This window comes from Carettochelys insculpta, chromosome 17 (genome assembly GCF_033958435.1).
Source record: "Carettochelys insculpta isolate YL-2023 chromosome 17, ASM3395843v1, whole genome shotgun sequence".
Lineage (NCBI taxonomy): Eukaryota > Metazoa > Chordata > Testudines > Carettochelyidae > Carettochelys > Carettochelys insculpta.
In genome coordinates, this window is record NC_134153.1 from 4,432,877 (window position 1) to 4,448,939 (window position 16,063).

The 16,063-nt window shown below is 44.8% G+C and overlaps 1 protein-coding gene across 3 annotated transcripts in view; it reads right to left on the minus strand.

The window, feature by feature from the left end:
• Positions 1–252: 252 nt before the first annotated feature.
• The window catches only part of GMEB2 (glucocorticoid modulatory element binding protein 2), a 51,267-nt gene continuing 35,456 nt past the window's right edge, over positions 253–16,063 (minus strand). For 2 of the 3 annotated variants that reach the window (XM_075011536.1, XM_075011538.1), the window contains 5 exons: positions 14,615–14,772; positions 12,319–12,390; positions 11,214–11,351; positions 3,245–3,367; positions 254–2,988 (listed from right to left, as the gene is read on the minus strand). In XM_075011536.1, coding sequence (XP_074867637.1) covers positions 2,339–2,988; positions 3,245–3,367; positions 11,214–11,351; positions 12,319–12,390; positions 14,615–14,772 — 1,141 coding nt within the window. In that variant the 3' untranslated portion in view covers positions 254–2,338. Of the gene's footprint in view, positions 2,989–3,244; positions 3,368–11,213; positions 11,352–12,318; positions 12,391–14,614; positions 14,773–16,063 lie in introns of all 3 variants that reach the window. The other variant, XM_075011537.1, reaches the window with a different exon arrangement.

Genomic DNA, 16,063 nt, shown 5'->3' on the forward strand with positions numbered 1-16,063 from the left:
GTCTATACACTATCAAAAAAAAAAGCAGTCAAGTAGCACTTTAAAGACTAGCAAAATAGTTTATTAGGTGAGCTTTCGTGGGACAGACCCTCTGAAGAAGTGGGTCTGTCCCACGAAAGCTCACCTAATAAACTATTTTGCTAGTCTTTAAAGTGCTATTTGACTGCTTTTTGTTTCAATAACAAGTGTTAGACTAAACTTCTTTCCATTCACAAAATGAAGTGATAATGCTACAATTCACGTTTCTGGAAAGCCCTGTTCTGTTGGCAGATTCAAGCACTGTCTACCGCTCAATAGAAGAGGAGAAAGAAGACTCCCCTGCAATCATTTAAATTGTATTCCTTATTCTATTACAGAGTCCTAAAATGTTTTAAAATGCTATGAAAAGACACTAACAATAGCCTGCCCTCATCCCTTCTTAGGGTTTTGTTAGTAACAACATGTAGAATTCCAGGCTGGCCGAGGAAAAAAAAAAAAGTAGCAAAGAAAGTTTCAGGGGACGCCAATCCCAAATCTAAAGCTTTGCCACTATTAACTCTTCACAAAGGTCTAAGAGGCACCAAACAAAGGGCATTTCTTCCCACCAAACACCCAATCTAGGCCTCCAGTGACATTCACTTCACTTTGCTAACACACCAAAAACTATGTTCACATGAGGGGAAGCACCCTAAGCTTTTTCCTACCCTCACAGCACAAGGGAAATCACTTCCTAAATACAATCTGAAATACTTTATGGCCAGTATTTCGGAAGGATTGGCAATATTTGTTCAAGTGTGCATGGAGGGCACAGAAGACAGGGAAGAGGATACTGTTCATTCTTGGAGCTGGTTACGTGTTTTAATACTAGCTGTAACAAATCAGACACAAACAAGGAGATGCACTAAGCCAGCAGCACTCTTTCAAAAATATTTATTAGCTTATTAAAGTGACCAGTTGCTGCTGCTTTTGCTGCCAGATCAAGCTGATAGAAAACCAATGCTACAGGAATCCAGCCCCTTTAACACCGTCTCCAACTGAAATGTCACTTTCATGCATGCACGCACACACATACACACCCCTTTTACAAAAATAAGGACAGTAGTGAGCCTTTCAACGAGCTGAATAATCAAAGGAATTTTGATATTTGAATATTCTATTTGCATATTCAAACCTTGCAGCCTACAAAACATCCTTTTACATACATTGGGAGGGGACAAGTACATCCAGCCACACTAGATAAGGCTCAATGGCTCGATGCTTCTCATCAGAGATTAGCAGAGACATGGAGATGATTAGATTTCACAGTTAATACCTGCCAAGATGAAAGAAGTCTTGATGTCTCTTGGTTCTATTATTTACTTGGCTTCTCTGCAACTCAACAGTACAACTGTGCCCTGGGCATCATTTTCACAACCAGAAGGGCTGTAAGAGTTTCCTTTTTTAAAAAACCCAAAACAACATTTTTTTTTTTTTAGAAAAAAAAACAGGAGACGCTAAATCATCAGAAGATAGTTTTCCACACCAGTCCCTAGATGGAACCAAAACCTTTAACAACTGTCCTCCCACCCCCAGGCAATGATCAGACTTGGGAGACCAGCATCTCTCTCACAAAGAGGAGACTACACACTTGGCAATATTGAGATACTGCATTTAACTACCCTAGCTCAATGTTACGTGCAGAAACCAGCAGCAAGGGTCATTTGGCTCAGACCCATGAGGACCATCCCTGGTCCAGGGCTGCTTTACCTCAACTGTCATGCACATTCTTCATGCCCAGTTATGCACTTTGTACCAGCTCAGCCTCCAAATCACCAACTTCACAAACTGCCCCCTGATGTGAAGGGGATGCAGCAGACACCCTAGGATTGTCTGCCTATATGCAGGGCTGAATCATGCTAGAACGCAGGAGTGCCCCTTGGCCGCTTACCTCTTTGCTTCTGGTAAAATGCCTCATCATCTATTGTTTCCTTAACCTTTCTCTACTTTCTGCTCCTTCCCTGTTCAGGACCTGCCTGCATCTGCTTTTCTTAATGCTCTGTTCCAGCTGAGATGTCTAGAGAGGATGCAGAGCTAGTGAACTAAACGTGGAGATAAAGTGTATTCCAGGAAGAGGTAAGTTTTATATTTAAACCATTAATGGGTCAGTGTGATTATTCTCCCACCCCACTCTTTTTTTTTTTTGGTCTCTTTTCCCCTTTCTTTGGCTCAAACCTTACTATTACTCCTTTTAGCCAATGTCAGTCTCAATTCCCTGTACCCTCTTTACACTGTTCCCTCTTCCTCCAGCACTGGCAGAAAAAAAGGCAGTTCAAGCCAGAGACTATGCCAAAAAAAATGTCCCTCCAGGCAAGTCCCCGTTTCATTTCTGTTCTGGCTCTTCTGCCACTGTTGTCACCTCGATGGTGGTCGTGTGTTCATCTGACGCTGTGGCACCCTCGACAGCACTAGATGGCACTGTCACAATTGTGCTCCCACTGGGAGACATTTGTGTTACGTTCTGTATGGTGGTGCCCAGTCCTGGGAGGGTGAGCAACTGGAAAGGGCTCACCACTTTCACTACAGTGCTGCCATCTTGTATGGCTGCTGTGCTGAGGACTGTCAGGTTGGAAGCGTCGGGATGGATCTCAACGGTGTTGGGGAAACTAGAGCCTGAGGAGGCCAGTACAGTGTAGCCTCCCAATAACGGTGAGGCAGGGGAGCTGGCTGAGGGAGCTTGGGGTGTACTTTTCCCAAGCACAGAGGTTGGAAGAGCAGACACCACTTTGCCAAGAGGGAGGCTGGCAAGCGGAGAGACAGGCACTCCAGGGGCCAAGGCAATTTGTGCTGACTGGGTCAGGACTTGCGATGTGATAGCAGCTGGCCCAGATGTGGCCCTGGTAAGTCTGGGGCGTTTTAAAGGTGCTGGGATGGACACTGGAGTCAGAGTCATCAGCACATTGTTGAGGTGCTGTGATTTGTGCTTCAGCTCCTTTGCTCGCTTGCGGTGCTCATCACATTGCTGTTCCAGTGCTAAAAGCAAGAGACCATAATAAGTGTTAGTACAGTACTCGCCTACCTGCACCTGGCCTAAGCATCCCAGTGGCTAGCTTCCTTGTTTTAAAAACATAGCAACAACTGACAGTACAATAAGCAAGGCAATTTAGCTAATTCTTTGGCATCATGCCAAGCTACACAGATATAGCATGCACTGACTTAGCCAAAAATGTACTTTTCTATACAGAAGCCTCCAGTGATGCCAACAGAAGAGATACTGAAATAGATATACCTGCTAAATCCCGCGTGTATTGTTCTCTTGAGCGATCCATCTGGCACTTGTGACTAGCTAGAACTTTCTTTACCAGGTCCAGCATGCCAAAATTTTGGACTATGTTGTTAAGTAAAACAGCATCTTGAAAACAGAAAAACAGATACAGATCACTGAGGAAAGAATCATTCCCTCCAGAAAGAATTTACCTTTTTCTTGGTATAACCCAAATATGTTAAGGCAGCAGTCCTCAAACTCTAAGATGGGTCCTCAAAGTGTGTTGTGATCCTATTTTAAAGGGATCACCAGAGCTGGTATTAAGACTTTCTGGGGTCCGGATCTGAAGCCCAAGTCCAATCACCTGGGGTTGAATCCCAAAGCCTTCAGTCCTGGAAGGTAGGGTTCAGGTCACAGGTCCCACACCAGGGGCTGATGCTCTTGTGCTTTGGCAACCCTGCCCTAGGCGGCGGGGCTCAGGCAGGTCAAGTCTTCAGGCCCCCTCCTGGGGGCATGTAGTACTTTTTTGTTGTCAGAACAGGGTCACAGTGCAATGAAGTTTGAGAAACACCGTATTTGGACACAGACTGGCTAACTAGTGAGGAGGGCTTTAAACTAGGTTCGACAGGGGGCAGGGGAGCAAAGCCCACAGGCAAGTGGAGAACATGGAAACCTGGGTGCTGGGTCAGAAATGGGAGGCAGCATGGGCAACAATGTCAGAGTAAAAAGGGGTCAGGGCAAAACAGGGAGGCAAGATCAAATCAATATCTTAGATGCCTCTATACAAATGCAAGAAGTGCTAATAAATAAATATATGTAACTATGACATCGTTGGCATCACAGAAACTTGGTGGGATAATACACGATTGGAATGTTGGTATTGAAGGGTACAGCCTGCTTAGGAAGGATAGACAGGGAAGAAAGGGGTGAGGTGTTGCCTTATATATTAAAAATGTACACACTTGGACAGAGGTGGAGATGGACGTAGGAGATGGACGTGTTGACAGTCTCTGGGTTAGACTAAGAGGGGTAAAAAACAAGGGTGATGTCCTGCTAGGCGTCTACCACAGGCCGCCTGGCCAGGTAGAAGAGGCGGATGAGGCTTTGTTTTTTAAAAAAAACTAACAAAGTCAAGCAGGGCCCCAGATTTGGTGGTAATGAGGGACTTCAACTATCCAGATATATGCTGGGAAACTAATACAGCGGGGCACAGACTATCCAGTAAGTTCTTGGATTATATTGGAGACAACTTTTTATTCCAAAAGGTTGAAAAAGCTACCGGGGGGGATGCTGTTTTAGATTTGATTTTAACAAATAGGGAGGAATTGGTAGAGAACTTGAAAGTGGAAGGCAGCTTGGGTGAAAGTGATCATGAAATCATAGAGTTCACAATCCTAAGGAAGGGTAGAACAGAAAATAGCAAAATAGAGATAATGGATTTCAGGAGGGCAGATTTTGGTAAACTCAGAGAGCTGGTAGGTAAGGTCCCATGGGAAGCAAAACTGAGGGAAAAAACAGCTGAGGAGAGTTGGCAGTTTTTCAAAGGGATATTATTAAGGGCCCAAAAGCAAGCTATCCCGCTGTGTAGGAAAGATAAAAAATATGGAAAAAGACCGCCTTGGCTTAACCAGGAGATCTTGCATGATCTCCAAATAAAAAAGGAATTGGATAAAAAATGGAAACAAGGAAAAATTACAAAGGATGAATATAGGCAAACAACACAGGAATGCAGGAGAAAGATTAGAAGGGCTAAGGCACAAAATGAGCCCAAACTAGCTACAGGCATAAAGGGAAACAAGAAGGCTTTTTATAAATATATTAGAAACAAGAGGAAGACCAGGGACAGGTTAGGGCCATTGCTCAGTGAGGAGGGAGAAACAGTAACACGGAACTTGGAAATGGCAGAGGTGCTTAATGACTTCTTTGTTTCGGTCTTCACTGAGTAGTCTGATGAAGGAATGCCCAACATAGTGAATGCTAGTGGGAAAGGGGTAGGGTTAGAAGTTGAAATAAAAAAAGAACAAGTTAAAAATCACTTAGGAAAATTAGATGTCTGCAAGTCACCAGGGCCTGATGAAATGCACCGTAGAATACTCAAAGAGCTGATAGAGGAGGTATCTGAGCCTTTATCTATCATCTTTGGAAAATCATGGGAGACAGGAGAGATTCCAGAAGACTGGAAAAGGGCAAATATAGTGCCCATCTATAAAAAGGGGAATAAGAATAACCCAGGAAACTACAGGCCAGTCAGCTTAACTTCAGTGCCAGGAAAGATAATGGAATAGGTAATTAAAGAAATCATCTGCAAGCACTTGGAAGGTGGTAAGGTAATAGGAAACAGCCAGCATGGATTTGTAAAGAATAAATCTTGTTAAACTAATCTGATAGCTTTCTTTCATAGGATAACGAGCCTTGTGGATAGGGGAGAAGCGGTAGATGTGGTATACCTAGACTTTAGTAAAGCATTTGATACGGTCTCTCATGATATTCTTATCAAAAAACTAGGCAAATACAATTTAGATGAGGCTACTATAAGGTAGGTACATAACTAGCTGGATAACTGTACCCAGAGAGTAGTTGCTAATGGTTCTCAATCCTGCTGGAAAAGTATGAGTAGGGGTCCGCAAGGGTCTGTGTTAGGACCGGGTCTGTTCAATGTCTTCATCAACGATTTAGATATTGGCATAGAAAGTACGCTTATTAAGTTTGCAGATGATACCAAAGTTGGGAGGGGCTGCAACTGCTTTGGAGGCTAGGGTCATAATTCAAAATGATCTGGATAAATTGGAGAAATGGTCTCAGGTAAACAGGATGAAGTTTAATAAGGACAAATGCAAAATGCTCCACTTGGGAAGGAACAATCAGTTTCACACATACAGAATGGGGAGAGACTGTCTAGGAACTACTACAGCAGAAAGGGATCTAGGGATTATAGTGGACCACAAGCTAAATATGAGTCAACAGTGTGATGCTGTTGCAAAAAAAGCAAACATGATTCTGGGATGCATTAACAGGTGTGTTGTGAACAAGACAAGAGAAGTCATTCTTCCGCTCTACTCTGCGCTGGTTAGGCCTCAGCTGGAGTATTGTGTCCAGTTCTGGGCACCGCAGTTCAAAAAAGATGTGGAGAAACTAGAGAGGGTCCAGAAAAGAGTGACAAGAATGATTAACGGTCTAGAGAATGTGACCTATGAAAAAAGGTTGAAAGAATTGGGCTTGTTTAGTTTGGAAAAGAGAAGATTGAGGGGAGACATGATAGCGGTTTTCAGGTAGCTAAAAGGAAGTCATAAGAAGGAAGGAGAAAACTTGTTCTTCTTGGCCTCTGAGGATAGAACAAGAGGCAACGGGCTTAAACTGCAGCAAGGGAGGTTTAGGTTGGACATTAGGAAAAAGTTCCTAACTGTCAGGGCGGTCAAACAGTGGAATAAATTGCCAAGGGAGGTTGTGGAATCTCCATCGCTGGAGATATTTAAGAGAACAGGTTAGACAGATGTCTGTCAGGGATGGTTTAGACAGTACTTGGTCCTGACATTGGGGCAGGGGGCTGGACTCAATGGCCTCTAGAGGTCCCTTCCAGTCCTAGTGTTCTATGATTCTATAAAGTGATGTAGTCAAATCTGTTTTAGGATAATGCAAGACAACAGAGCTTAAGAGTTCATTCATACTTATGCTTAAAATACTGAGACAGGAAGAATGGGCAGAAGCATGAAGGGATGATTAAGAGACAATAGTTTGCTCTTCCCAGACAGAGATTGAAGAGAGAGGTCTTGGGCCACAGAGCAAGTTGCTATCTGGACAAGCAGCACTGCTGACGGGCTGACCAAAGCGTGGTCAAAGAGACTTGCACAGGCTGCAAACTAGAAACATTTTTCTCCCCCCTATATCAAACCTGAAAATGCCTTATCTAGTTCAGTTTATGGGAAGCATAAATCTAGATGAGTTTAGCAATCAACTACTTTCTTTTCCTTCTGTTTCCTTAGTGCTTGTAATACATTTTGTAACTAAGAGGACTGTTCTCGGACAACCCTCCACAAAAAGATAATCCCATAACAGAAGAGAAAAGAGTTTCTCAAAGTGACACTGCTGCTTCATTTCAGTGATGTAGTAGGGCCAGGTGTACCACCTCCCAGTGAGACATGCTGCAAAAGGCCATGGCAAGCCACATACCAGGAGAAAAGCTCAGACTAAAGAAGATACAATAGCAGACGCTAGTGTTGGTCCCAAGTGCCAAACATTCCAAAATATGCAACAGTCATAGGAAGTTATTTTTTCTGTATTCAGTGGCATGCGAGGGTGGGAAAGACAGTCTGCTTCCTCCAGTCTCTGACTATATCACATGATGTGACATCTTCATAACAGTCCACTACAACGAATTGCAGAAAATGGCTCAATTTAACAGGGCATGTGCACCGATGGCAAAAACAGTGGGAATCTGTTTGTCAGCTGCTGGAAACATTTTTTTACCACACAGTGTATTGAAGAGTCCACCGAAACTGGCCACAAAATTATTCTGCACCACTGACACACTGCCCAGCACAGCCAGTTATTTGCAAACCTCACCCCGCATTTGAGAATTGACCTTTGGCGTGCCTAATGGGGTACAGGGTTCTGTTAATGATTCAAATTTGGGGTCATCTGACCAATGTGGTCCCAAGACACATTCCCCAAAATGAAAGCTGAGAGATTCTAACAACTTCTTTTGGCTCAAATAATCATAGGAGATCTGCAATGTGACACCTACCAACCCTTTGTGTCGGGTGACCCCATTTCCCCAGGGTAAATATGGAACACCCTAGGAGCAGGGATTGTGCCTGCTAAAATGGGACAGATGGTCACCCTGCATCAGGCAACGGCTGCACCCTTCTTCCCATCCAGACCTCTCACCTCCAGCCCGCTCCTGAACCCCCACCCCACTGCTGCACTTTACCTCCCGCCCAAACCCCAGCCTCAGCCCATTCCTGCACCCTCTCTCCCAGCCAGAACCACACACTCACCCCCGGCCCACTGGGGCTGGGGAAAGAAACAAGCCTGCAGCAGGTTCTTCAGGGCTCAGTGCTGCAGACTGCAGAGGGGCTCTGGCCCTAGCCCCATGCCATGCAGGGCTCCAGGGCGGGGAGGGGCTCCAGCCCTGAGGTATGCCTGGGGGGGAACCTGGCCCCACAAGGTACAAGGCTTCAGCCGTGGCCTTGTGATAAGGCAAGGGCTGGCAGGTGGCTCCACCCTCGTGCCAGGCAGGGCTCTGGCTCTCGAGCCGCAGCAGTGCCTGCTCCAGTGGGGTTTCAGCCCTAGCTCCACCCTAGCCTTGTGATGGGACTTTGGAAGTGTGATGTGGTGGGGGTTGGGGGAAGCTCTGCCCCCATGCTGTGCAGGACTCTGGCTGCAGTAGGGCTCTGGTTCCACCCCAGTCCCACGGTGGGGACTGGGGGGGGGAGGGGGCTCCAGCGATGGCCCCAGCCCTGCACTGTGACTGCCCCAGATGCCTCACTCCAGCCTCCACTTTCCCTGTGCTGGCTGAAGACTTGTGGGGCTTTTTTTCTGGCCACCGCCATTTTTAAAATGTAGCTCCCTGCCTGCTGCACCACTGGGACGCCACTGCCAGCCCCAGCCTTGCTCAGGTGTGTGGTTGGGCTGCAGACGGAGCTGGGGGTGGGAAAGGTCAGCTGGGGGCGGGGCATGGCAAATATGGGACAATTGGTCCCATTTAAAAAATAAGTCAGGACAACCATTTTGGCTCCCTAAATATGGGACTGTCCTGTCTAACACAGGACAGATGGTCACCTTACCTTTGTGGGAAATCAAAGTACACCGCCATTTCAAAGACCTTCCTTCTTATCACAACCCCCACATACTGATTCTTGCTCCTAAGGTATTACACTCAGCATGTGCAGAGTCACAGGCTATTTATCTGGAAAACTACTTCTAGGTCACAGGACCTGGGAGTTCTGAGGGAAATGTAGCCTTTATGGAATCTGATCCCCACCCCAGGGAAGAAATCTGAATTGGAAAAAGCAGGCATGGGGCCCAATCTGTCTCTATCAAAGGGTTTTTTTATTCTGAGGAAATATACTCTAAGTACAGCAGAATATTCAGGAGGCACTGAAACGGTTTTCTGAAAAGAAATTACACATGTGAATGCATATGGGGAGGGGAGGCTGATCAGAGGGCCCAGAGAAAGAGGGAACAGAAGAGGAATCTGGTGCTTAGCGAAGGATGGGGCTATTATAGATAGCTCGGGCTGCATAACCAAGGTAGCATGAAGCCATCTAATAAACTACTGCCCATTATGAATAGTAGCAGACAGAAAGCTGTGCTAGTCTATATACTATCAAAACAAGACAGCAGTCCAATAGCACTTTAAAGACTAACAAAATAATTTATTAGGTGATGAGCTTTCGTGGGACAGACCCACTTCTTCAGATCATAGCCATACCAGAACAGACTCAATATTTAAGGTACAGAGAAACAAAAATAGTAATCAAGGTTGACAAATCAGAAAAATATTGTCAAACAAATCAGAGAGTAGAGGGGCAGAAGGGTGCTGGGGGGGAAGTCAAGAATTAGATTAAGCCAAGTATGCAAAAGAGCCCCTATAATGAGCTAAAAAATTCCCATCCCGATTCAAACCACGTTAATGTGTTGAATTTGAACATAAAAGAGAGTTTAGCAGCCTCTTTTTTCAAAGTGTTACGAAAATTCCTCCTCAGTAAGACGCAAACTTTCAGGTCATTAACAGAATGGCCCACTCCATTTAAGTGGCGACTGACCGGTTTGTGGATCAGGAGTGTCTTTATGTCTGTTTTATGCCCATTAATTCTTTGGCTAAGAGATTTTGAAGTCTGTCCAACGTGGTTTGAACTGGGATGGGAATTTTTTTGGTCATTATAGGGGCTCTTTTGCATACTTGGCTTAATCTAATTCTTTACTTCCCTCCCCACTCACCCCTCTACTCTCCGATTTGCTCACCTAGATATTTTTTTGATTTGTCAACCTTGATTACTATTTTTGGTTCTCTGTGCCTTAAATATTGAGTCTGTTCTGGTATGGCTATGGTCTGAAGAGGTGGGTCTGTCCCACGAAAACTCAACACCTAATAAATTATTTTGTTAATACTTCCCATTATATGTGTACATAGCAGCACAGTACAGGAGTTGGCAAGGAGCTGCTTTTTACATGTTAATGGCTAATCTACATTGCCAACTAATGACCTAACGGAATGGAAAAGGGCCCTGGAAGTGTAGAGAGGAGCGGGAAGTTATTCTTTAGAGAATGGTGGGGCCGGGTTAGAGAAGGAAAGAGACACCATGGTACTCCCTATGCAACCTTAGCTCTGCCTCCCCGGAGCTGGCAAGAACCATTGAAATGATCTGCATGCATTCCATATGCAGTTACTGTGTCAGATGCAGCTGTACTGAATAGTGGAGGAATAAACTGGAGCAACTTGGAGCAGCTATGATTGTGATAGGAGAAGATCTGAGTCTGGATCATGGATTGCACTAAGTTATGTTTCGGTTTCATTTCAGTGCAGAATCATGTACAGTCTCAGTAGTAAGATGGAATCTATGGATGTAATGATGGATAGGGAGATACAGGCATAGGTGGTGAACCACCTGCACATGTGAAGGGTTGTAAAATGGTCCAAAGAGTCTCTCGAGTGTGATAAATGCAGTGCTCTGTAGGGAGAAGAGGCTCAACATTTCAGTGCGGGTAATCCTACCCACCACAATGACAAGGGAGAGTGGAAATGTGTGATGGGTACTGTGCGGACCATGTTCAAAGAAGACAGAGGTAAGATTGTGTTGGTGTTTACCATAACTGCATTTCTCCTGGTTTTCAGAAGACTCAGTTTCGCTGAACTGAGTGTTCTGAGAAGGCATGAGCTATCATCCAGCAACCGTAATGCTGCATTCACAAAGTTTTTTTGCCATTTAATAATAAATAATAACAACAGTGACACAAAGATGCTGCTCATTAGCTCCAGCAAACAAGCTCTTACCGCTGAGCTGTAAGGGAGGATCCTGGACACGCTGCTGTAAGCCCTTCATGGTCTCCACAAGCTCCTGATGAAACTCTTCAATCACTTCCTCCAGCAGCCCTGCATCCTTCAGACCTCGCCAGAATGCAAATGTGTCATCTGAAGGAACAACAAGTGCAAGGGAGAATCTGAGGGTACTAGAAATACGTGGTATATGTGTGTGGTAATCTGAGGGACGGATACATCAAATGTCTTATTGTGATACTAAAGGGGTGCACATCCAGCAATCTGGTCAAAAGGCAGGGGCTCATCCTAAACTTTGCAAGTGTGGGAGTAGAGGCAGAAGCCATTTTGTTCCTAGGGAAGTGGAGGTGGGACAAAACCTGGTAGGAACAGGCATCCTGTGGCAATGGAGGAAAAGCCACGTCAACTGCACAGTTTTAAAGGAAGAACATACATTTCCCTTATAGTCCTCCCATTCGCCATATCATACTGAACTGATTCTGCCCAAGAGAATCCCTGTGAATCCCTTTGAACTTTGAGGCAGAGCTCCTCCTAGGAGTCTCACTCATGAAGCGAGTCTTTGCCCATGAAAGCTTATGCTCCAAAATATCTGTTAGTCTATAAGGTGCCACAGGACTTCTTTTTGTTCTCACTCTTTCCGCAATCCAGCACAAACAACTGGATCCAGCACCACAAATCCCTGGACCATTTTGGTGTTCTACTCCATGACACTCCCCAATTCTGTTGAATCAGAGAAGCATGCGAGAAAGCTCAGGACTCACACTCAGGTTCCTCTGATGGCAGTGGCCAGAATTTAACCCACACTTGGGCATTCTGACACCTGGAAGCAATGTCATGCCAAGAAGATGCTGTGGCCCCTCTGGAAACACAAAGGATTTAGTCCTACACTACAATAAACTAAGCTGTGGCAAATAAATATTGTAAAGATCACGCAGCTGAGTATGGGACCACCTAACAGGTAGAAAGAGTTTTCCTACTCACCCTATTTTTTTTCTCTTCCTCAACCTTCTCCCCCTACATCCCTTTCAAACGTGGGTAGCCCACATGGAGTATGACAGGAGATATTGACAGCATTGTGTCTTGTGGTTTTCCTGAACTGTACCTCCAATGCTAGTGGTCCAATCACTGGGTTCCTCACAAGTTTCTATGGTGATTGTAGCAGGTGATCCATTTACTGCAACCAAGATCAAAAAGGAAAAGAAAACACACTGAGTCATGGTTTTTCCCTTGTCTTGCCACAAAGTGTCAGGTTGTCCCTGCATTATATACTCACACTCTGTTACATCCAAGAAAATAGGCAAGTCCACACAGTAATCAGTGTTTTATAAACTTATCTCCTCCAGCCAAAAGCCAAATAAACAGAGACTCTGAAGTGGGAAATAAGAGTCATATGAGGCCACAGTATGACCTTTGCTTACCTTTCCCTACAGCTGGGCAATACCCTTGGTACTATTTACACAACTCTTGCAAAATTCTATTTGCCTCAAGCGGAGTAATTTCTTCATTACATTAATTGTCTATTATTATAACAGAGGGTTGGCAAGTAGAATTTGTATCTTGTCTGGTAAGTGTTCAGCACAATTACCTAGCTTGTTGCCAATCTAGAGAACACAGAAGAGGCATAAAATTTATAATAGAATGCCTTAGACCTGCACATTGACAGGCTTGAAGACCGAACTGGCTCCTGATACACTTTGGGATACTGTTCTACCCTTGCTGCTTCCATCATATGTGACTAATTATACCCGCATTCAGCCATTCTTGTGATTTCTTCTTTCCACAGCCCTTCCCAATCTCTATGGTATTGTTATTATAGAGATGAAGGATTCGTATGTCCATTGAGTGGCCAGGAGGATGTCAAGCTACGTGCAGGAGCTGTAAAGCTCAAAATCTGGGATGGAGATTCAGTGATCATGCTCTCCTGACAGACAAGCGCAGTTTGTAACACTAACTTTCACATAACTCCCTGAGGAGTTTGCTCCTTCCACTCTGCAAATTTGGTTTTCCCCATTTGTGCCAAACACAGGCTGATACAAACAACATGGAAACTTCTTGGTCTGCATATTAAATCTTGGACTATATTAATAGAACTGCTCACAGCAACAAGAGTTAGAGTCACACTGTGAAGTGGACCAACCACTGAAACAAACAATGGGTTACACATATATAGCAACCATAAATACTAGCCCAAAGCATGGGAATCAACCATTGAATGTTCTGGGCAGAACCAAGACAGAGGTATGAATTTTCTTTTTTTTTTTTTTTGCTATTCTCTTACAAAAAATACATCTGATAATCATAGAGTTTTGGACATTCTCAATGGGTGAAAAGGGATTTGCAATATTAAGTACAGTAAAACCCCTATTTACATGATTTTGACTTGCACGTTACTTGAATTAATGTGAGTTGAAATCATGAGTGGTGGGGAGCTGGGAACCAGGTAGCTCCCAGCTTCCCTCCACTTAAGAGAGCTGGAAAACTGACCAGTGCTGCTGCACTAGTCAATTTCCTAGCTCCCAGGAGCCCAGAACCAGAGGACAGCCTGGTTCCTGACTCCACTCCCCTCCACTTGTGGGAGCCAGGAAACTGACCAGTGCAGCAACACTGGTCAGTTTCCTGGATCCCCCAACTTGCACGAAATGTGACTTACACATGGTTGCACAGAACGCAACCTACGTTTAAGTTGGGGGTTTACTGTGTTTAGAAATAGGAGCACATTTCCATAGACCATTCCCTGCTTAAGACAAATCAAATTTAGATCTTAAACTTCAAACCAGTGTCCTTTTAAATTCATTTTTCCATTCTTTAGCTGTATTTAATCTTTCCTCAGATAAAAGAAATAAATGATTCAACCTTAAATGAAAATATCTTAATTATTCAGAAGGAAACCAGGTATAATCTTTGAAGGAAAAAAGGGAGGTGGGGGGGGAAATGGGGGTCTCTATCTACAGCATGCTGTGGGAAATAAATCATGCTCCACCCCACAGTGTACTGTCATGAACACTGAGGGCAGCCAGCAGCTGATCAGATGCTGGCAGCAAAGGAGGAACATATCATGAGTGGCAATTGCATTCTTGCAGATTATCTGGAGGCCACTGCTTTGGCTACACAGTTCTTAGTAAGCCAGGATGTAGTAAGGGTAACGCTTTAGAAGGAGCATCATTCCTTCAGAGCACCCAAGTGTCTTCCATCCAGGCAGCTACTGCTCTTCTGTGCAGCATTACAATGGATTCTTCTGCATAGGTCCACTATGAGAGTAACGGGGAGGGAAGAAGTGCAGGAGGAAAAAGCAGCAGCAAAAACAACAAACAGGATAGAAACAACAGTTAAGGAAACAGTCAGCAAGCTTGACTCTTAAGAGCCGCAGGAGCAAGGGCTGTGGAAAGCACTAAACATACCATCTGCAGAAGCAGGAGTGAGAGGAATATATTCTGTAGATGTCTGGCTGGTCAGTGACACTCTTGCTCCAGTCAGGTCAATTTTAGTGCTTCGGCAGGTGTTTGAACAGACCTTGGTATGTTGGTAGAAATCCAGCTCTCCAGAGTCCATGATCTTCCTGCAGCACAAGGAATGAGTGTAAGTACGCACTCTTAGCAGTACGGAACAGACACACAGACAGACTGATGACAACCAGCTTCCATTCTGAAGTTTTTAACTGCATTTAATCGCATTTCAAACATCTGAACCTCACAAAATGACTCTGCATTTCTGCTGCCTGTCCGTCTTTGCCTTTAATTTTCCGACTGGCCTGGTGGAAAGGAAGCAGGACTTGAGATTGTCCAGTGTAACCAACTACTGAGGAGCCCTTCAGGTCTCGCTCACAGAGCCAGCGGTCGCACAAGAACACTTTCAGTAGTGGAGGCACTGAAACCCAGAATCCTTACTCCTTTTTCAGCCTCCCCTGATTGCCAGTGCTGGGGGGTAGGCAAGGGGCCAGAGCAGAGCCCTGAGGTTCGCTGCCAAGATCCTAGGGGATGGATGTGGGAAAAACAGGAGAGGTGGTTGCTGGGACTCAAGGGTGGTGGGGAAGATGATTGTTGGGATACCTGGCACAGGGCAGAAGCTGCCAGGACTGGGATACAAGGCAGGCAGTGCAACCCTCCCTAAAATCTGGGGGTGCTGAAGTAGCCCCTGTACCCCTAGTTCCTACATATAATAATAAAATAATAATAATAGGAGATACACATCTCCTGGAACTGGAAGGGACCTCTGGAGGTCATCTAGTCCAGTCCCCTTCCCTCTTGGCAGGACCAAGCACCACCCCTGATATCTATTTGTCCCAATCCCTAAATAGCCTCCTCAAGGATTAAGCTCACAACCTGGGGTTTAGCAGGCCAGTGCTCAAACCACTGAGCTATCCCTCCTCCCTATGGAAGCCAATAAAGATCAGAGGTGATGGGCCAATAATTGTTGCTCTTTTCTCCCTATTACCCGATTCTGGAGGTAACATTAACCAAATTAGTGGCCCATAAACCAAAGTGTGAGTGAGAGATGTCCCCTCTGACAAGAAAAGAGGAGGAAAATGTTTAAAACAACTTGAGCATTTAATCCCCTTCTATACAGCTCTTACATGCAAGTTTAACAGCTATACCTCTCTTGACTGGTGAACAACATGCCAGTACATTGTGGACAAGGCAGAACTGTCAGAATAGCTCATTCAAGCCAAGAGGGACATAGGAGTGTGATTTCTAAACATTATTCTATCCTGGCTTGAACCTACAGGCTGAGCAAAGCATATCAGAAGCTGGTTTGACAACAAGTGGGTCTGAACTGTGAGGAGCACGAGATTAGAGTCAGCTGCAAGTCCTGTAGAGTCTTTGTATGCAAGAGTCTGTGTAGAGAGAGAG